General features: G+C 38.8%; 1 protein-coding gene across 1 annotated transcript in view; it reads right to left on the minus strand.

Annotated features, from left to right (window-relative positions):
• The window catches only part of SHOC1 (shortage in chiasmata 1), a 114,940-nt gene that overhangs the window by 61,162 nt on the left and 39,529 nt on the right, over nucleotides 1–14,249 (minus strand). The window contains exons 6-11 of the mRNA XM_073346129.2: nucleotides 10,931–11,033; nucleotides 9,834–9,984; nucleotides 6,462–6,569; nucleotides 5,240–5,369; nucleotides 4,322–4,416; nucleotides 3,023–3,265 (exon numbers count right to left, since the gene is read on the minus strand). Coding sequence (XP_073202230.2) covers nucleotides 3,023–3,265; nucleotides 4,322–4,416; nucleotides 5,240–5,369; nucleotides 6,462–6,569; nucleotides 9,834–9,984; nucleotides 10,931–11,033 — 830 coding nt within the window. The remainder of the gene's footprint in view (nucleotides 1–3,022; nucleotides 3,266–4,321; nucleotides 4,417–5,239; nucleotides 5,370–6,461; nucleotides 6,570–9,833; nucleotides 9,985–10,930; nucleotides 11,034–14,249) is intronic.

Genomic DNA, 14,249 nt, shown 5'->3' on the forward strand with positions numbered 1-14,249 from the left:
GCTGCAAGATGTTGGCCATTTCAAGAAGCCAAACAGAGACTAAAGAACCCAGGCTTATAGAGAGAGCAGAAAAGGAACTGCTGCTGTTCCAGCAGAGGTACAGAAATACTGGGGATAACATGGTCAGTTCAGCACACACATAAACTAGGGAACTATCAACCTAAGGGAAAAAAAATTCCTGTGAGATACCTGACCCCCCATTTCCTATCAACTGTATTGGGCAACAATACCCATAAGCTATGACTTTTGCATAGAACAGTGAGTGCTGTGTAGGAGAACACAAGAATGATCTAGAATGGATTCTATTGTACCTGTTACATGTTCTAGTTGAAGGGACATTATAAGGTTATGAATGCATGAGAAATATAATATACTGTACTAACTATTCAGTACAAGCATATGACAGCTTCATGATAAAAATCCCCATAATGATAAACTGTGTGTGAAATAGCAAGAAATTTGACTATGAATGTGGGTAACTGTGCTTAATGCAAGCGTTTGTAATATAAGAAAATAAAAAGGATGTGATTTGATGCATTTTAGAGCTGCAATTTCCCAAAATCCTAACCCTTTGTATTACTTCTGTATATTCATGTTAACAATACTGTAGCTAAATGCACTGCAATATGTTCTGTCTCTACAGAGCTGCCACAGCTAGGTGGTAGTGTTCTTCCATTTGAGTTGCACGCAAATAGCCTTACAAATCTGCATAGTGAATGAATCCATGCATAATATTGTATACTGATGAATCTTCACTATAATAGAAGCTGAGTTAACTAAAACAGGTCCCGTGCCACTGGCCTATCCTAGAAGAAGCTGGAACCATATAAGAGTCTGCTACATCAACATATTCTCTATTATGGTGATATTAATTAATAATAGTAATTAATAATACTTTGAAATTATTATATCCCTTTCAAAAGTTCTCCTTCCAGGTATTTCATTAGAAACATTAAGGGCCTGAAGTGGCTAATTTGTGCTTGCAACTACCATAATTCGCATATGCAATCATGGTAACCACAAATTAAATATGCAAGTGCACACATACTTTTATCCATGCAACTGACAATCTTAGCTTTTTGTAAATCAGAGTTTAGAGTAATAGTGCTGACTAATTTATGCTTTTCCGAGTTCTTTTCTTTTTGAGAATGAGAATTTTTCTGATTCCTTTCTTAGTTGGTGCTATGCTAGTATCCATCACTGAACTGCATGACGGATCTTCTGTTAAAAAAAGAAAAGGAGTACTTGTGGCACCTTAGAGACTAACCAATTTATTAGAGCATAAGCTTTCGTGAGCTACAGCTCACTTCCTCAGATGCATATCGTGGAAACTGCAGCAGGCTTTATATATACACAGAGAATATGAAACAATACCTACTCCCACCCCACTGTCCTGCTGGTAATAGCTTATCTAAAGTGATCATCAGGTGGGCCATTTCCAGCACAAATTCAGGTTTTCTCACCATCCACCCCCTCACACACAAATTCACTCTCCTGCTGGTGATAGCCCATCCAAAGTGACAACTCTTTACACAATGTGCATGACAATCAAGTTGGGCTATTTCCTGCACAAATCCAGGTTTTCTCACATCCCCCCCACCTCACCCCCATACACACACAAACTCACTCTCCTGCTGGTAATAGCTCATCCAAACTGACCACTCTTCAAGTTAAAATCCAAGTTAAACCAGAACATCTGGGGGGGGGGGGTAGGAAAAAACAAGAGGAAACAGGCTACCTTGCATAATGACTTAGCCACTCCAAGTCTCTATTTAAGCCTAAATTAATAGTATCCAATTTGCAAATGAATTCCAATTCAGCAGTTTCTCGCTGGAGTCTGGATTTGAAGTTTTTTTGTTTTAAGATAGCGACCTTCATGTCTGTGATTGCGTGACCAGAGAGATTGAAGTGTTCTCCGACTGGTTTATGAATGTTATAATTCTTGACATCTGATTTGTGTCCATTTATTCTTTTACGTAGAGACTGTCCAGTTTGACCAATGTACATGGCAGAGGGGCATTGCTGGCACATGATGGCATATATCACATTGGTGGATGTGCAGGTGAACGAGCCTCTGATAGTGGCTGCACATCCACCAATTTGATATATGCCATCATGTGCCAGCAATGCCCCTCTGCCATATACATTGGTCAAACTGGACAGTCTCTACGTAAAAGAATAAATGGACACAAATCAGATGTCAAGAATTATAACATTCATAAACCAGTCGGAGAACACTTCAATCTCTCTGGTCACGCGATCACAGACATGAAGGTCGCTATCTTAAAACAAAAAAACTTCAAATCCAGACTCCAGCGAGAAACTGCTGAATTGGAATTCATTTGCAAATTGGATACTATTAATTTAGGCTTAAATAGAGACTGGGAGTGGCTAAGTCATTATGCAAGGTAGCCTGTTTCCTCTTGTTTTTTCCTACCCCCCCCCCCAGATGTTATGGTTTTACTTGGATTTAAACTTGAAGAGTGGTCAGTTTGGATGAGCTATTACCAGCAGGAGAGTGAGTTTGTGTGTGTATGGGGGTGAGGTGGGGGGGATGTGAGAAAACCTGGATTTGTGCAGGAAATAGCCCAACTTGATTGTCATGCACATTGTGTAAAGAGTTGTCACTTTGGATGGGCTATCACCAGCAGGAGAGTGAATTTGTGTGTGAGGGGGTGGATGGTGAGAAAACCTGAATTTGTGCTGGAAATGGCCCACCTGATGATCACTTTAGATAAGCTATTACCAGCAGGACAGTGGGGTGGGAGTAGGTATTGTTTCATATTCTCTGTGTATATATAAAGCCTGCTGCAGTTTCCACAATATGCATCTGAGGAAGTGAGCTGTAGCTCACGAAAGCTTATGCTCTAATAAATTGGTTAGTCTCTAAGGTGCCACAAGTACTCCTTTTCTTTTTGCGAATACAGACTAACACGGCTGTTACTCTGAAACCTGTCTGTTAAAAAAGATCTCCTTGCCATTCTTGTCATTGAACTTTTCTATCAAAAACAAATATACTTACTTTCTAACTGAAATTGTGTAATTTGTGAGAATACTTCCTCTTCAGTAGAAAACAGGCTATTTGCACTACCCAAATCAGTGCTTAGTTGCTCCAAAGAATCTGGTAATACCAGATTTAGTCCTGAATGAATCCACCAGTCTGATTTTAATGGGCTAAACACTGGAGCTTCCACATGGACAGACATAATCTTTTTCAGTTCTGTAACTGTATGATGTTGAAATGTAGGTTCAACAGTCTGATTCTCTATAAAAAACAAGACAAAAACTACTATTAATGGACTAGAAACATGAGAGAAGAACATTTTTGACAGTAAAATCACAAAAAAATATTCATGACTTATGTATATCCCTTGGTATATCTTTCCATAACTAATTCAGTATCAGCACTTGCCTGAACAGCAAAGAAAGAAACATTTACATAGCTTAGTAAGATGTAAATTTTTTCACCTTGTTTTTTGTGTTCAATTCCCCAGCTGTAATTATATCTCTAGTCTGTTGATATAAACCTGCATTACCTGGATTACAAATGATTCGAGATTTATTCATTATCTATGAGTTTACCTTCCATGCTTGCAAGCATCTATTATAATGATTATCTGAAAACTGTAAATAGTAAATAGACTATTTTACAAATGAGGATGTAACTCACTTATCTCACAGAAGTCTTTTGGTGTTGTTTCTTAACACTAACTGTTGGGGTCAGAAATAATTTATGACTTAGTTGTTTTTGGTTCCATATTCCACTTCCTAATGTGTGCGTTTGGCATTGGAAACTTATCACTTAGTTCTCCATGAATATGATTCCACTAAGGAATTTATTAGTATGGATTTTTAAAAATTATTTGAAGATAAGAACATACTCTATAATGAAAATTAATATTTCAACAGAGCTTGTTTAAAGTTAGGTTTTGTTACTGAGTTTTAGAAATTACTATACCCATTAAAATAATTATCAGGAGGTGAACTGAAGATTTTCAAACTGGGGGAAGGCTGTCATTATATACAAACTACCACTGTGGAAAGACAAACTAGTTATCTGCCTTACAAGAAGATTTATATAGAGGAAAAAATCAAACATCCCACCTTAGATGAATTGGGATATATTTTTAGTGTGCAAACAGGAGCAATATTCGCACGTTCCTTGCATTCTACATTCATTTTATCAACATTGAAAATGTATCATCAAATATCTGCATTGTATTTCTTCAAGCACTTCCCAGATTAATTTCTATGTTGCTGTAATATTTCACATACAGCTCTTCTATATCAGTTCAATATATCGGAATTCATACTTCCTTACCTTCAAGCAAAAGAGAGTTCACAGCATTTTGGTATTTTTCTGACTGCCACACCAGGCACTCTAAGTTCTTCTTAGTTGACTCTGTAAGCAGAATACTAAAACAAAGAAACAGAAAATGAGACACGTGGTAAGAAGCTTAAATCATAGCTTTAGATTTTCAAACCAACACATTTAGAGAAAGTAATTTTGCAAAAGTATTTACTTTCTCTCCAATCTTCTACTTTCTCTTATTGACTCATTTGGGAAAATCTTTCCTCCTCATCTGTGGGTGCAGTGGGCTTTCTGGCTGCAGGACCAATGTGGTTCCACTCCTCAAAGAGGGGAAAAGATTAGGGGTATATATACCCTTTGAATGGCCTGGAGGCAAGCAAGGGGAAGCTAGTGGTAGGGAGGGAGACTAGAGGTCCCCTGTCAAGAGGATGCTTTAGTCCTTCCATGTCTGTGGAGGGAGGATATTAAGATTGTGAAGGGTACTCACTCTAGCAAATATAATAGAGAAGCAGCCATGGAACAGCCCTGCTGATACTTCTGTCGCCACATGGATATCCCCAGCACTCGGCCAATGTACTCACTGTGTGCTTCTCTGCTGAGGACTTTGGAGGATTCACTGCCATGGAGGTATGAGTCCTCACCTTCCCCAAGGAGGAAGCTGGATCTTCAGGATATTAAGCCTCCTTACAGGAGGACAGCCTTAAAGCAACTCTCTTGGTCTTTTCAAGCTCCATGCACTGAGACCATGCACAGGGTGTATTCCCTGGAGTAATGTTTCTCTCCAAGGCAAAGCACACAATGGACAAAACCATCGGCAATGAACATCTCACAGAATGAGGCCATAAATTAACAGAATCCAATGAAGCTAGTTTTGCACTAATTTGGAGGAGGTTGTACCAGTTGTAGTCTCATTAAACTTTTACTTACCTGTTACCAACAGGAGAAATAGGTTCTGCCTGAAGTCCTGCATGAAGTGAATTCACATGTGATTTTTGTGGTCTGCATGGCGGAGTTAGCGGTATTTCTACTTCATATTGAGGACATAAAGCGTAACTAACTGGGAATTGCAGAAAAATGACACCACATTTCACAAAAAAGTGAAAGAAATGTAAATATTTATGTATAACTGACACCAGTTGCATTTTGTGTTTCAAATTTATTATGACGATTTTATGTTTTATCACTTGAGCAATAAAGACCAAATTGTGGTACTTTAATATCTAGACAACAGGGGTAATAGTAATGCATAAGTCACACTTTTTTACTGCTTTTCTATGTGACTCTGGGAATCTCTGCACATCTAGCCAACCATTCAGAATTTAAAATCACCAGCTATTATTTTGGGGCATTTTTTAAAATTAAATGTTGATCAGCTGTGGCCCAGTTATGTAGCTCTTACATAGATGGAATGGCTCTTTCAAATTATATTTGTGATGGTTCTAATATCAATACGAAACCAGCAAGTCTGCAACTCAGATACCTCAAACTCTGAGGGAGTCAATTATTGTTTCATATGCAAATAAAATTCAGTGTTACTTACAGTCCTAGTCTTGTAAATGCTTGTCACAGAAGACGACCACTGAAATCAATTCCATTTCAATTGATGTTCCATATGCAGAGCACTTGCAAGATTAGACCGTATATTTTTAACCAGCTATGCAAACAAGATTGCGGAGTCAAAGCAATCTCTTGTAGGTCACATTTACTGCCCTATTTTTTACAGTAAAATGAATTACAGACATGCTTACTGATTTTTCTAGCTTACAAGGAACTTGTTTCTTTGGTTGTTTTTTTTTTCTTTATTTTTTTAACTGTAATTTTTTTTACTAAGCTAAAAGCTAGTTACAAACAAAGCTAGCCAAGTGCAAGCGGTAAGGATGTTCCATGCAGGTCTGTCTTGCAGTCACAGGTGGTAAAAACCTGAAGAACAACTGGCCTCACTCTGCCCTTTATGTTCTCAGGAGGGGTGAGAGGCTAGGGTGCGAGCTCACTCTGGGCACAAGTGCATCCCACCTGACATCTCTGGCCATAGATTCTGATCTCAGATGCACAGGATATGTGTGCATCAAATAATGGAACACATATGGATAATCAAAGAATAACAGTTCTTAAAAACTGCCACTGGATTTGCTTATATAGCACTTCCTACCTGCCTCACTGCATTCCAGTGGATTTCTGTTTTGATTGAAACAAACCTCTTCCATTGTGGGACAGTATTTTGAAATTTCTATTTCATTTGTAATATTTGCAGTAAGATCTGAAAAGAGATAAAAAGGTGCCACAAATGATAACCATTTTATTTCCTTTTTTCCCTCAAAGCTGTTTCTTACACAATGTTTTGTTTCTGTATTTATTCATCCCCCGTTATCATTTTGAATTTATCAATACAAAGTACTGCAGTTACCATCAGTTACCATGCAAACAGCAGAAGGTGTTCATAAGACCATAACAATTGCCATATGTGATCAGGCCAGTGGTCCATCTAGTCCAATATCCTGTCTCTCACAGTGATTAGTACCAGCTGCTTCAGAAGAAGATGCAAGAAACCCTGTATTAGCTAGATGTGAAATAATCTGTCCTTAGGGAAAGTTTCCTCCTAACTTATGGAACACCGCTCCCATGGGTGGCTTGTCAGCAGCTGGGATCAAACAGACGACTTCTGGACCTAAATACATGAGCCTCTACTGCCTGAGCTTAAAAAACCCCCTTTTTAATTCTCTCATTTGCCAAAATGAATAAATAGTCATTTTTTTCTGGCCAAATTGAGACCTCGGCCACAGTCTCCACGGCTGCACAGGTAAGTTACTGATTACAAGCACAGATTTAAAAACTGAGCAGTGTCACTGAAAATGTAACACTAATCCTGCAAAGCCAGAGCGTTTCTGATGTTTCCAAAACTCTTCTTTTTTAATATTTACTATTTGACTTTGAATATTCTTGTTATCCATATAAATATCTAATCCTTTTTGGAAACTTGCTAAGATCTTGGCCTAAATTATACCCCATGACAATAAGTATCACAGGTTAACTGTATTTTGTGTGAAAAATGATTTATTTTATCAGCTTTGTATGTCACTTTTCAATTTCACTGAATGTCCATTTGTTCTTTTATTTAGAGAAAAAAGCTAATGCTTTAAAATTCTAGACAGATGTTGTTGATTCCTGGTAAAGGGCTTCTTTGAGAGAGAGAGAGAGAGTGAGAGTTCCCTCCCTGTCCTGCCCTAGCTTCCCAGGGCTGAAAATAGCTGTACTGACCTACCAAATCACAGCAGATACATATCATCCCATCCAGGGATATATGAAAAGCTGCTCTGCTTTGGATACAAGAGGAAGGATATAAGATGTGCAGTGGGAATCCTGGGAAATAGCAGGTTCATGAAAGAGTTTACCCTGGTCTGTGTTTAAATTGTTAATCATGTTATTCAGTTCATGGAAACATTTGATAGACATGTGGGAAGAATATTGGACGTTGGCAGGGTTGTAGTGTTTTTTCTGAGCCACTAGAAGCCTCAGAAACACAAACATTGTGGAAGGGTATTTTACTAATTTTTGTTTTTTGCTTAGATGTGTTCTGATGCTCATCTCAGGCTTTCCATAATGTTTTGAAGGAGAACTCTAATATGCATACTAAGTCATAATAACAATACTTAGCACTCATGAAGTGTATAAGAATTGAGATTACATTTTAACATGTATTGACAACAGTTTGCTATATACATTTGTACTGTGAAAGTGCTGCCATCACTATTTATTATTTTGTTTCCCTGGTCTAATGCTTTAGATATTGATTTTTCTTTTACTCGTTTGTATGTACAATTGTGAAAATTACAATTAGTTTACAAACATAGAAAATCCAATGTTTATAGCAATAACATAGTTTATTTGTGTTTGGTAGATTCTACAATGCACTATTACATACAAAAAATTGCATTAAAAGAATGTTGTTTAGATTGCAAGTCAAGGACTGAAAAGTTAGGAAATTCCAGATTTATGGTTACTTGTACAACTGTAATTCTATCCCTTTGTGAATCAACCCTGTGCACTGAATAAGGCAGTGATTCTGTGGGAATAAAACAGCATGAGATTATGTAATTAGACAGTACTTGTACTATAATACATACACAAAATTAAATTGCACAGGTAACCTTAATTTTGGTATTTCCTAACTTTCAAGTTCTTGACTTTGCAACCTTAATAACTTTCTTTAAATGTCGTATTTATATTAGTTTTTAACTTCACGCAGTTCTTTTTCATTTTTGTGGGTTATTTCTTAGAGTTATTTTTTAAAGGAAAAAGATGAAAAAATAATTCTATTATGTACAACTGAGGCATCCCCATGTCACGAGCAGGGTTTGACTCCTGGACCTTCAGCACTGTAACACAAGCTACTACCACTGGAGCTAAAGGACTAAGGCCTAACTAGGTTAATTGGCAGCAGGAGAAAGCTGTTAACCAAGAAAGTGATGGACCACTGGGTTTTGTGGGTAGTGGTAGGGGGAACCCAGCTGGCTCTTTCTCTCCATGGTATGAGATTAGGACGCCTGAACCCATATGGTATTCTTGGAAGATGGGGAGAAAATGGATCACTGGTCAAGTGCTGGGGGTTGCTCCGGGAGAAGCTGGCCTAGCTCTCTTTCCTGTCAATCAAGAGGTGGTGGGTTTCTGCCCCATGCGACACATACAGCTCTGGGGTCATGGACCAGGTCTAGAGGGATATGGAGCCCAGCCCATCTCTTACTTCCACTCCATCGCTACAGTTGCTTTGGTACTCACAGTACAGTATCATCTGCCACTGCTACTTTGGCAGCCTACAGAATATTTGTATTTTTAGTGAGTATTTGGCAGGGTGCCAAAAATTTCCTGAGGAACAAAAGAGAACAAAATAAGGATTTTTAAAAGTTTAATAGAAAAATGCAAATGGCGTTTCATGGGATAAAGAAAAGGCACTTCAGCAGGGGAATAACTCTCAGGCTACTGAATATCAAAGGTCTGCTGCTAACAATGGAGGTGGGAGAATTTCTCAAAGAAAAGGTCATAAGAATATTCTGAAACAGAGATGGTAGCCAAAGTAAATACAGAGGCTGTTACCAGCTCCCCCTGTGATGTTGTGGACAACTTATATGGAGTGACTGTACTGCATGAATTATCGGAAACTACTCTGGGATGTCTAAAAAATTCATCTTAGCTTGGTTAACCTATTCAGTTATTGTCATTAGATTCACTCTTCCACCTCAATAACAATATCTCCTTCTGAAATAACACGGGCCTGAATTGAGGTATACAGTATGTAAGAGATCACTTCCTTCTGGCTGCTTACAGGAAACTTTAATACTTTGAAATTTGACATGCCAAACTTGTTCCATAATTTCATACAAATAATGGGCCTCATTCTCATCTGATTTATACTAGTCTGAATCAGTAGTAATTGAAGTGAAGATAATGGAGTTAAAAAGATAATGGTGTGAAATCTGTGCAAATGAGAGGAGAATTGGGCCCAACGTATCAAGAAAATAATTCTCACCTTTGATTTGTTTTTCACTCCTGCTTTCATCTGCTATAATTTCTGGTGCTAATTTTAACAACTCTTTCAGTTCCAAGCACGATGGAATCTCAACTTTCTGTCTGAAGTTTGTTGTCTTCTTGGATTCTAATTCAACAGGCAGCATTAATGACTGAAAAAATAATAAATACAGTATACTGAGATAGGTAAGGTTTAAATTTGTGATTTTTTGCTTTTACTATTTAATTTTGATTTTTTTAGTTTTAAATAGTTTGCAGAAATTTAGACTAAGACTGTCTTAAGAGTAGAAAGAGGGCTCAATTCATGGGAAAAAGAAATCAAACTAAAATAAATGACTTATATTCACAGAAAAAAAGTCAAGCGTGGTACTGGTGTAAAAATAACTGGAGGAACTGATTAGTGCTACAGGCAGTGCTGACATGATGCCTGCTCTTGTTCGTATGGTGTCAGAGAGGGACTATACCCTCACTCTCCCTTTGCACCATGGTTTGGCTGTGCTGAAAAAGCACTAGATATAAATACTTGAATTAGGTTTAATTAGTCCTGCTACTCAGCATGCTCCCTGACTACTTCTTCACTCCTTCAGTGATGCATCTACTCTGCCCTCCCCAGTGCCATTCTGCCTCTGCAGAGACATAATGTGCCTCGAAGTGTAAGAAATATTATTTTTAAAGTGTTGCAAAACTGAGCATAATAGTAAAAAAGACACTTACCTGAACCTTCTCTTCCCCCTCCACCCACCCATCCAAGACATACACACAAAGGCTAGATCCTTCTCCACTTGGTTTCCACTTTTGATCTCATGTCACCAATCTAGCATGTGCTGGTGCATCTGACCATATCAGAAATAGACACCAAAAGTGGAGCTTCCCATCACAGGCCTCCAAGAAAACAAAACCAAAAAACCTGATTTAAACTAATACTCTTTTTTAAAAATCTTGGCTAATGGAGGCATTTGGCACATTTTGCAAAAATTAAGGGAATTCTGTTTAAGTGACTTACAAGTCACTTTTAAGTCAGAAGACAATTACGTATATTGATAAGTGTATTAGGCAAGCAGTCACTAAAATCACTGGGATGAAACTTATTTATAATACCTCCTCATCGTTTAAAGACATTCGACAAAAAATTTCCTTAGCTACATGTAGTTCTTTTTCATTTTCGTGTGTCTCTGCATTGCTTTGGAAAGTCAAACATTCCCTATAAAAGATCAGCAAAATAGCACAAGTGACTTCTCTTTAATTTGTTGTTTTATATTCATGATGCAAAGTTTTAATAGTAACCTTGATGACAATACATGTCAGAAAAATTATTAAAAACCTACAATTTTCTAGGAAAACAATTCTAAGGCATGCTGTAATAATTTGAACATTAAACTGACATGATACCTGTTCATCGTACTTTCCAAGAATTGCTACTTTTAGGATAGACCAGTTTTAGAATTAATCATTGTCACAACATTCAAACTCCCCAGTCATTTGAAATTGCTTTACATTGCAGGATTGTAGAATCTCATTTTCTTACCAAAATACGTTTTTCTGATATATGAAGAGCTTTTATGATTTTGTACAAATCAAAATTTCTTGAATCCTTCAGTTTTTATAAACTTTTACTTTTCTTTCTGTGAATCACTGTGTATGTATTAATGCAATGAAATAAGACAAAGTCTGTTTAATATTAAATAAAATTAAAATCTAAAAATGTTCTTCAAAGGCGAACTGATAGGCTTTTAAATACAAAAGAAATAAAAAGGAAGAACTAGATTAACACTTGCTCTGTGAAGGAGTGCAGGAAGAAGGAGAGAGTGCATAGAGTCACTTCCCAGTGCCTTGTCCCCCATGTCTTTAAAGGCTTTATGATTGTAAAATGCACTATTGTTCAGGGAGTACACTTCCTCGCCAACTCTGGGGCACCACTACCTCTCAGAAATAATAATTTTGATTTAAGAGTATAAATTACTAAAGCCCATATCCTGAGATTTTTATTTCGTTTTAATTTCAGTGGAAGTATGCCTGAGTAAAGGATGGCTCTCCTTTGTGGATAATTCTCCCCAACTGTTCCATGGAGGAAGCATTGTTCCCCAGCTGGAGCAAGCTGCTCGGACTGCCAGCAAACGGTATGGATCAGTAGGAGGCCAGTACCATTCACATGAAGTCTGCATGCCTTCATACCAGTTCTTGGCCTCCGGTTACCACCCTCCTCCTTTGCTTTCTACATTTTTGGCAGCATATTTCCAGTGGAGACAGTAGAAAAAGAAACTGACCTCTCACACAATCTGAGTGTCACATTTAGGAGCTCAGCCAAGGACAAGAGACAGGATAATGCTGAAAACTCCTCCCAGTCAGCATTGGAGGGAGAAGGAAAAAGGAACACATATAAACACAAACACTTTAAGGGCGAGGGCATCTAGTAACTGAGGCCAGGATCACTCTCTCCGGCTGTTGGGGATGAATTCCTCCCCAGAGGAAGAACCTCTACTTTATTTATGGAGGGGTTTTTATTAATCCTTACTTCTAGAGCATCATTTAAAAAATAAACAGCAGAAATGTCCAAATGTATGTTTCATATAGTCAGTGTGAACCAGTATAAATGGATCTGCTTATATAATAAGATTAGTAAATGTTATGAATCAGACATGAATTATGGTGGCTATTGGATTACATTCCATACAAATGAATGATGAATTGTAACTAAACTGAACATACTTTTAGAGATTGTACTCTCAGATATAAATACAGGAGTCCTTAACTCTATAAAATAAAATACTGTAGCTAATTGTACAATATATGTATTAGTATGGTATACATATACTTATATGTATATATTGGTGGTATACTATTACTATAAGATGCTTAAAATCCAGCAATTCAGTACACTATTGGAAAGATTTTATAAAGACTGAGGGCCCAATATGACTGAGATATGCATATTATTATATTATCTGGAACTAAAAAAAAAGGATTGAATTCCTCTTGCCCAACAGAGATGTGTGTGTGTCATGAATAAGGCGGTGATTTAGTCATGGAGGTCATGGATTCCGGCAGCTGCGTGAGGCAAAGGAGACTCTCACAGCTGGGAGCTGCCAGCGGAGGGGGACCCTGGAGCTCGGAGCCCCTGGAGCTCCCAGCCTACTTGGAGCTGCCGAGGCTTCTCATTTTATCATGGATATTTTTAGTAAAAGTCAGGGACAGGTCACAGGCTTCTGTGAATTTTTCATTATTGCCTGTGACCTGTCTGACTTTTACTGATGTAAGCAGAGTCAGAATGAGCTCTACCCTGACCTCTGGTGGTGAGCTGTGGAAAAGGACTTCAGGGGCTGATCTCGTTTGCATGGGCACACCCACCCTGCCTAGCATGATGGACTGCTTGCCCAAATGGTCACTTTGGCTGCTGTGGGATCCCCAGTCTCTTTGTTATTGGGGCAGGAGTAATAAAGGGTTGTTATCCTGGTTATGTGACTCAAGGACAGTAGAACTGTACTTGGCATTTTATGATGGAGGGACTTGCCCTCAACTAAGTATCACTCGCTAGGCAAGGGACATGGGTTCCAAAACCCAGTGAATTGAGAGAGAGGTTGGGGATAGGTATCTGTACTTGGTAGTGTGGGTGCTTTCTGAGGGCCTTGAACAGTGCTTTGACCCCTCTACTGTACACTGTGTAATAATGGAGCTAATTTTGACTCTATTAGGAGTCTTGTTACATGCTGCAGAGCTGAAATCACTGATACCTAGGTCTAAGTATTAGACCTACTTTGAGTTAGTGGTGCACCAGCATTGAGGTTCCCCTACTACCAGCTAAAATCACTGAGAGCTGAAGTTACTAAGAGCTGAGCTCACTGAGAGTTGGGGGGGCTGAAGACAAGTTGGTGAGCGGCTAGCAGGACAGCTAGCGGAGAGGCGCATGGAGAAGATGGCAGGGTGGCTGGCGGAGAGCAGTGGCCAGCAGGATGGCTGGTGGAGAGGCGTAGCTGGCGGTGACCCCTGCAGCAGAACCCCATGGAGAGGTGTGGCAATCGGCCATCAACCTGAGCAGTGGAGCACATAAGAGGCCCCCCCATACCTCCCCTCACTTCCACCCAGGCTGGGAGGTAAACTCTGCAGATGAACGTCTGAACTCTGGGGGCTGCACTGACCAAGGTCAGAAACTGTGGATGGGATGACTGTTGGGTTATTGGACTTAAGACCCTGAGGGGAAAAGGACACTGCCAAACTTACTTGGGGGTGGGTCTTTTGCTCATGGTTTGCGTTATGAATCCTGTTTGTGGTGTTTCCGCAATGTAATGCCGCATTGTTTCCTTCCTTTATTAAAAGGCTTTTGCTACACTCAGACTCTGTACTTGTGAGAAGGGAAGTATTGCCTCTTAGAGGTGCCCAGGGGGTGGTATGTAATTGTCCCAGGTCACTGGGTGGGGACTCA

This window comes from Lepidochelys kempii, chromosome 5, assembly GCF_965140285.1.
Source record: "Lepidochelys kempii isolate rLepKem1 chromosome 5, rLepKem1.hap1, whole genome shotgun sequence".
Classification (NCBI taxonomy): domain Eukaryota; kingdom Metazoa; phylum Chordata; order Testudines; family Cheloniidae; genus Lepidochelys; species Lepidochelys kempii.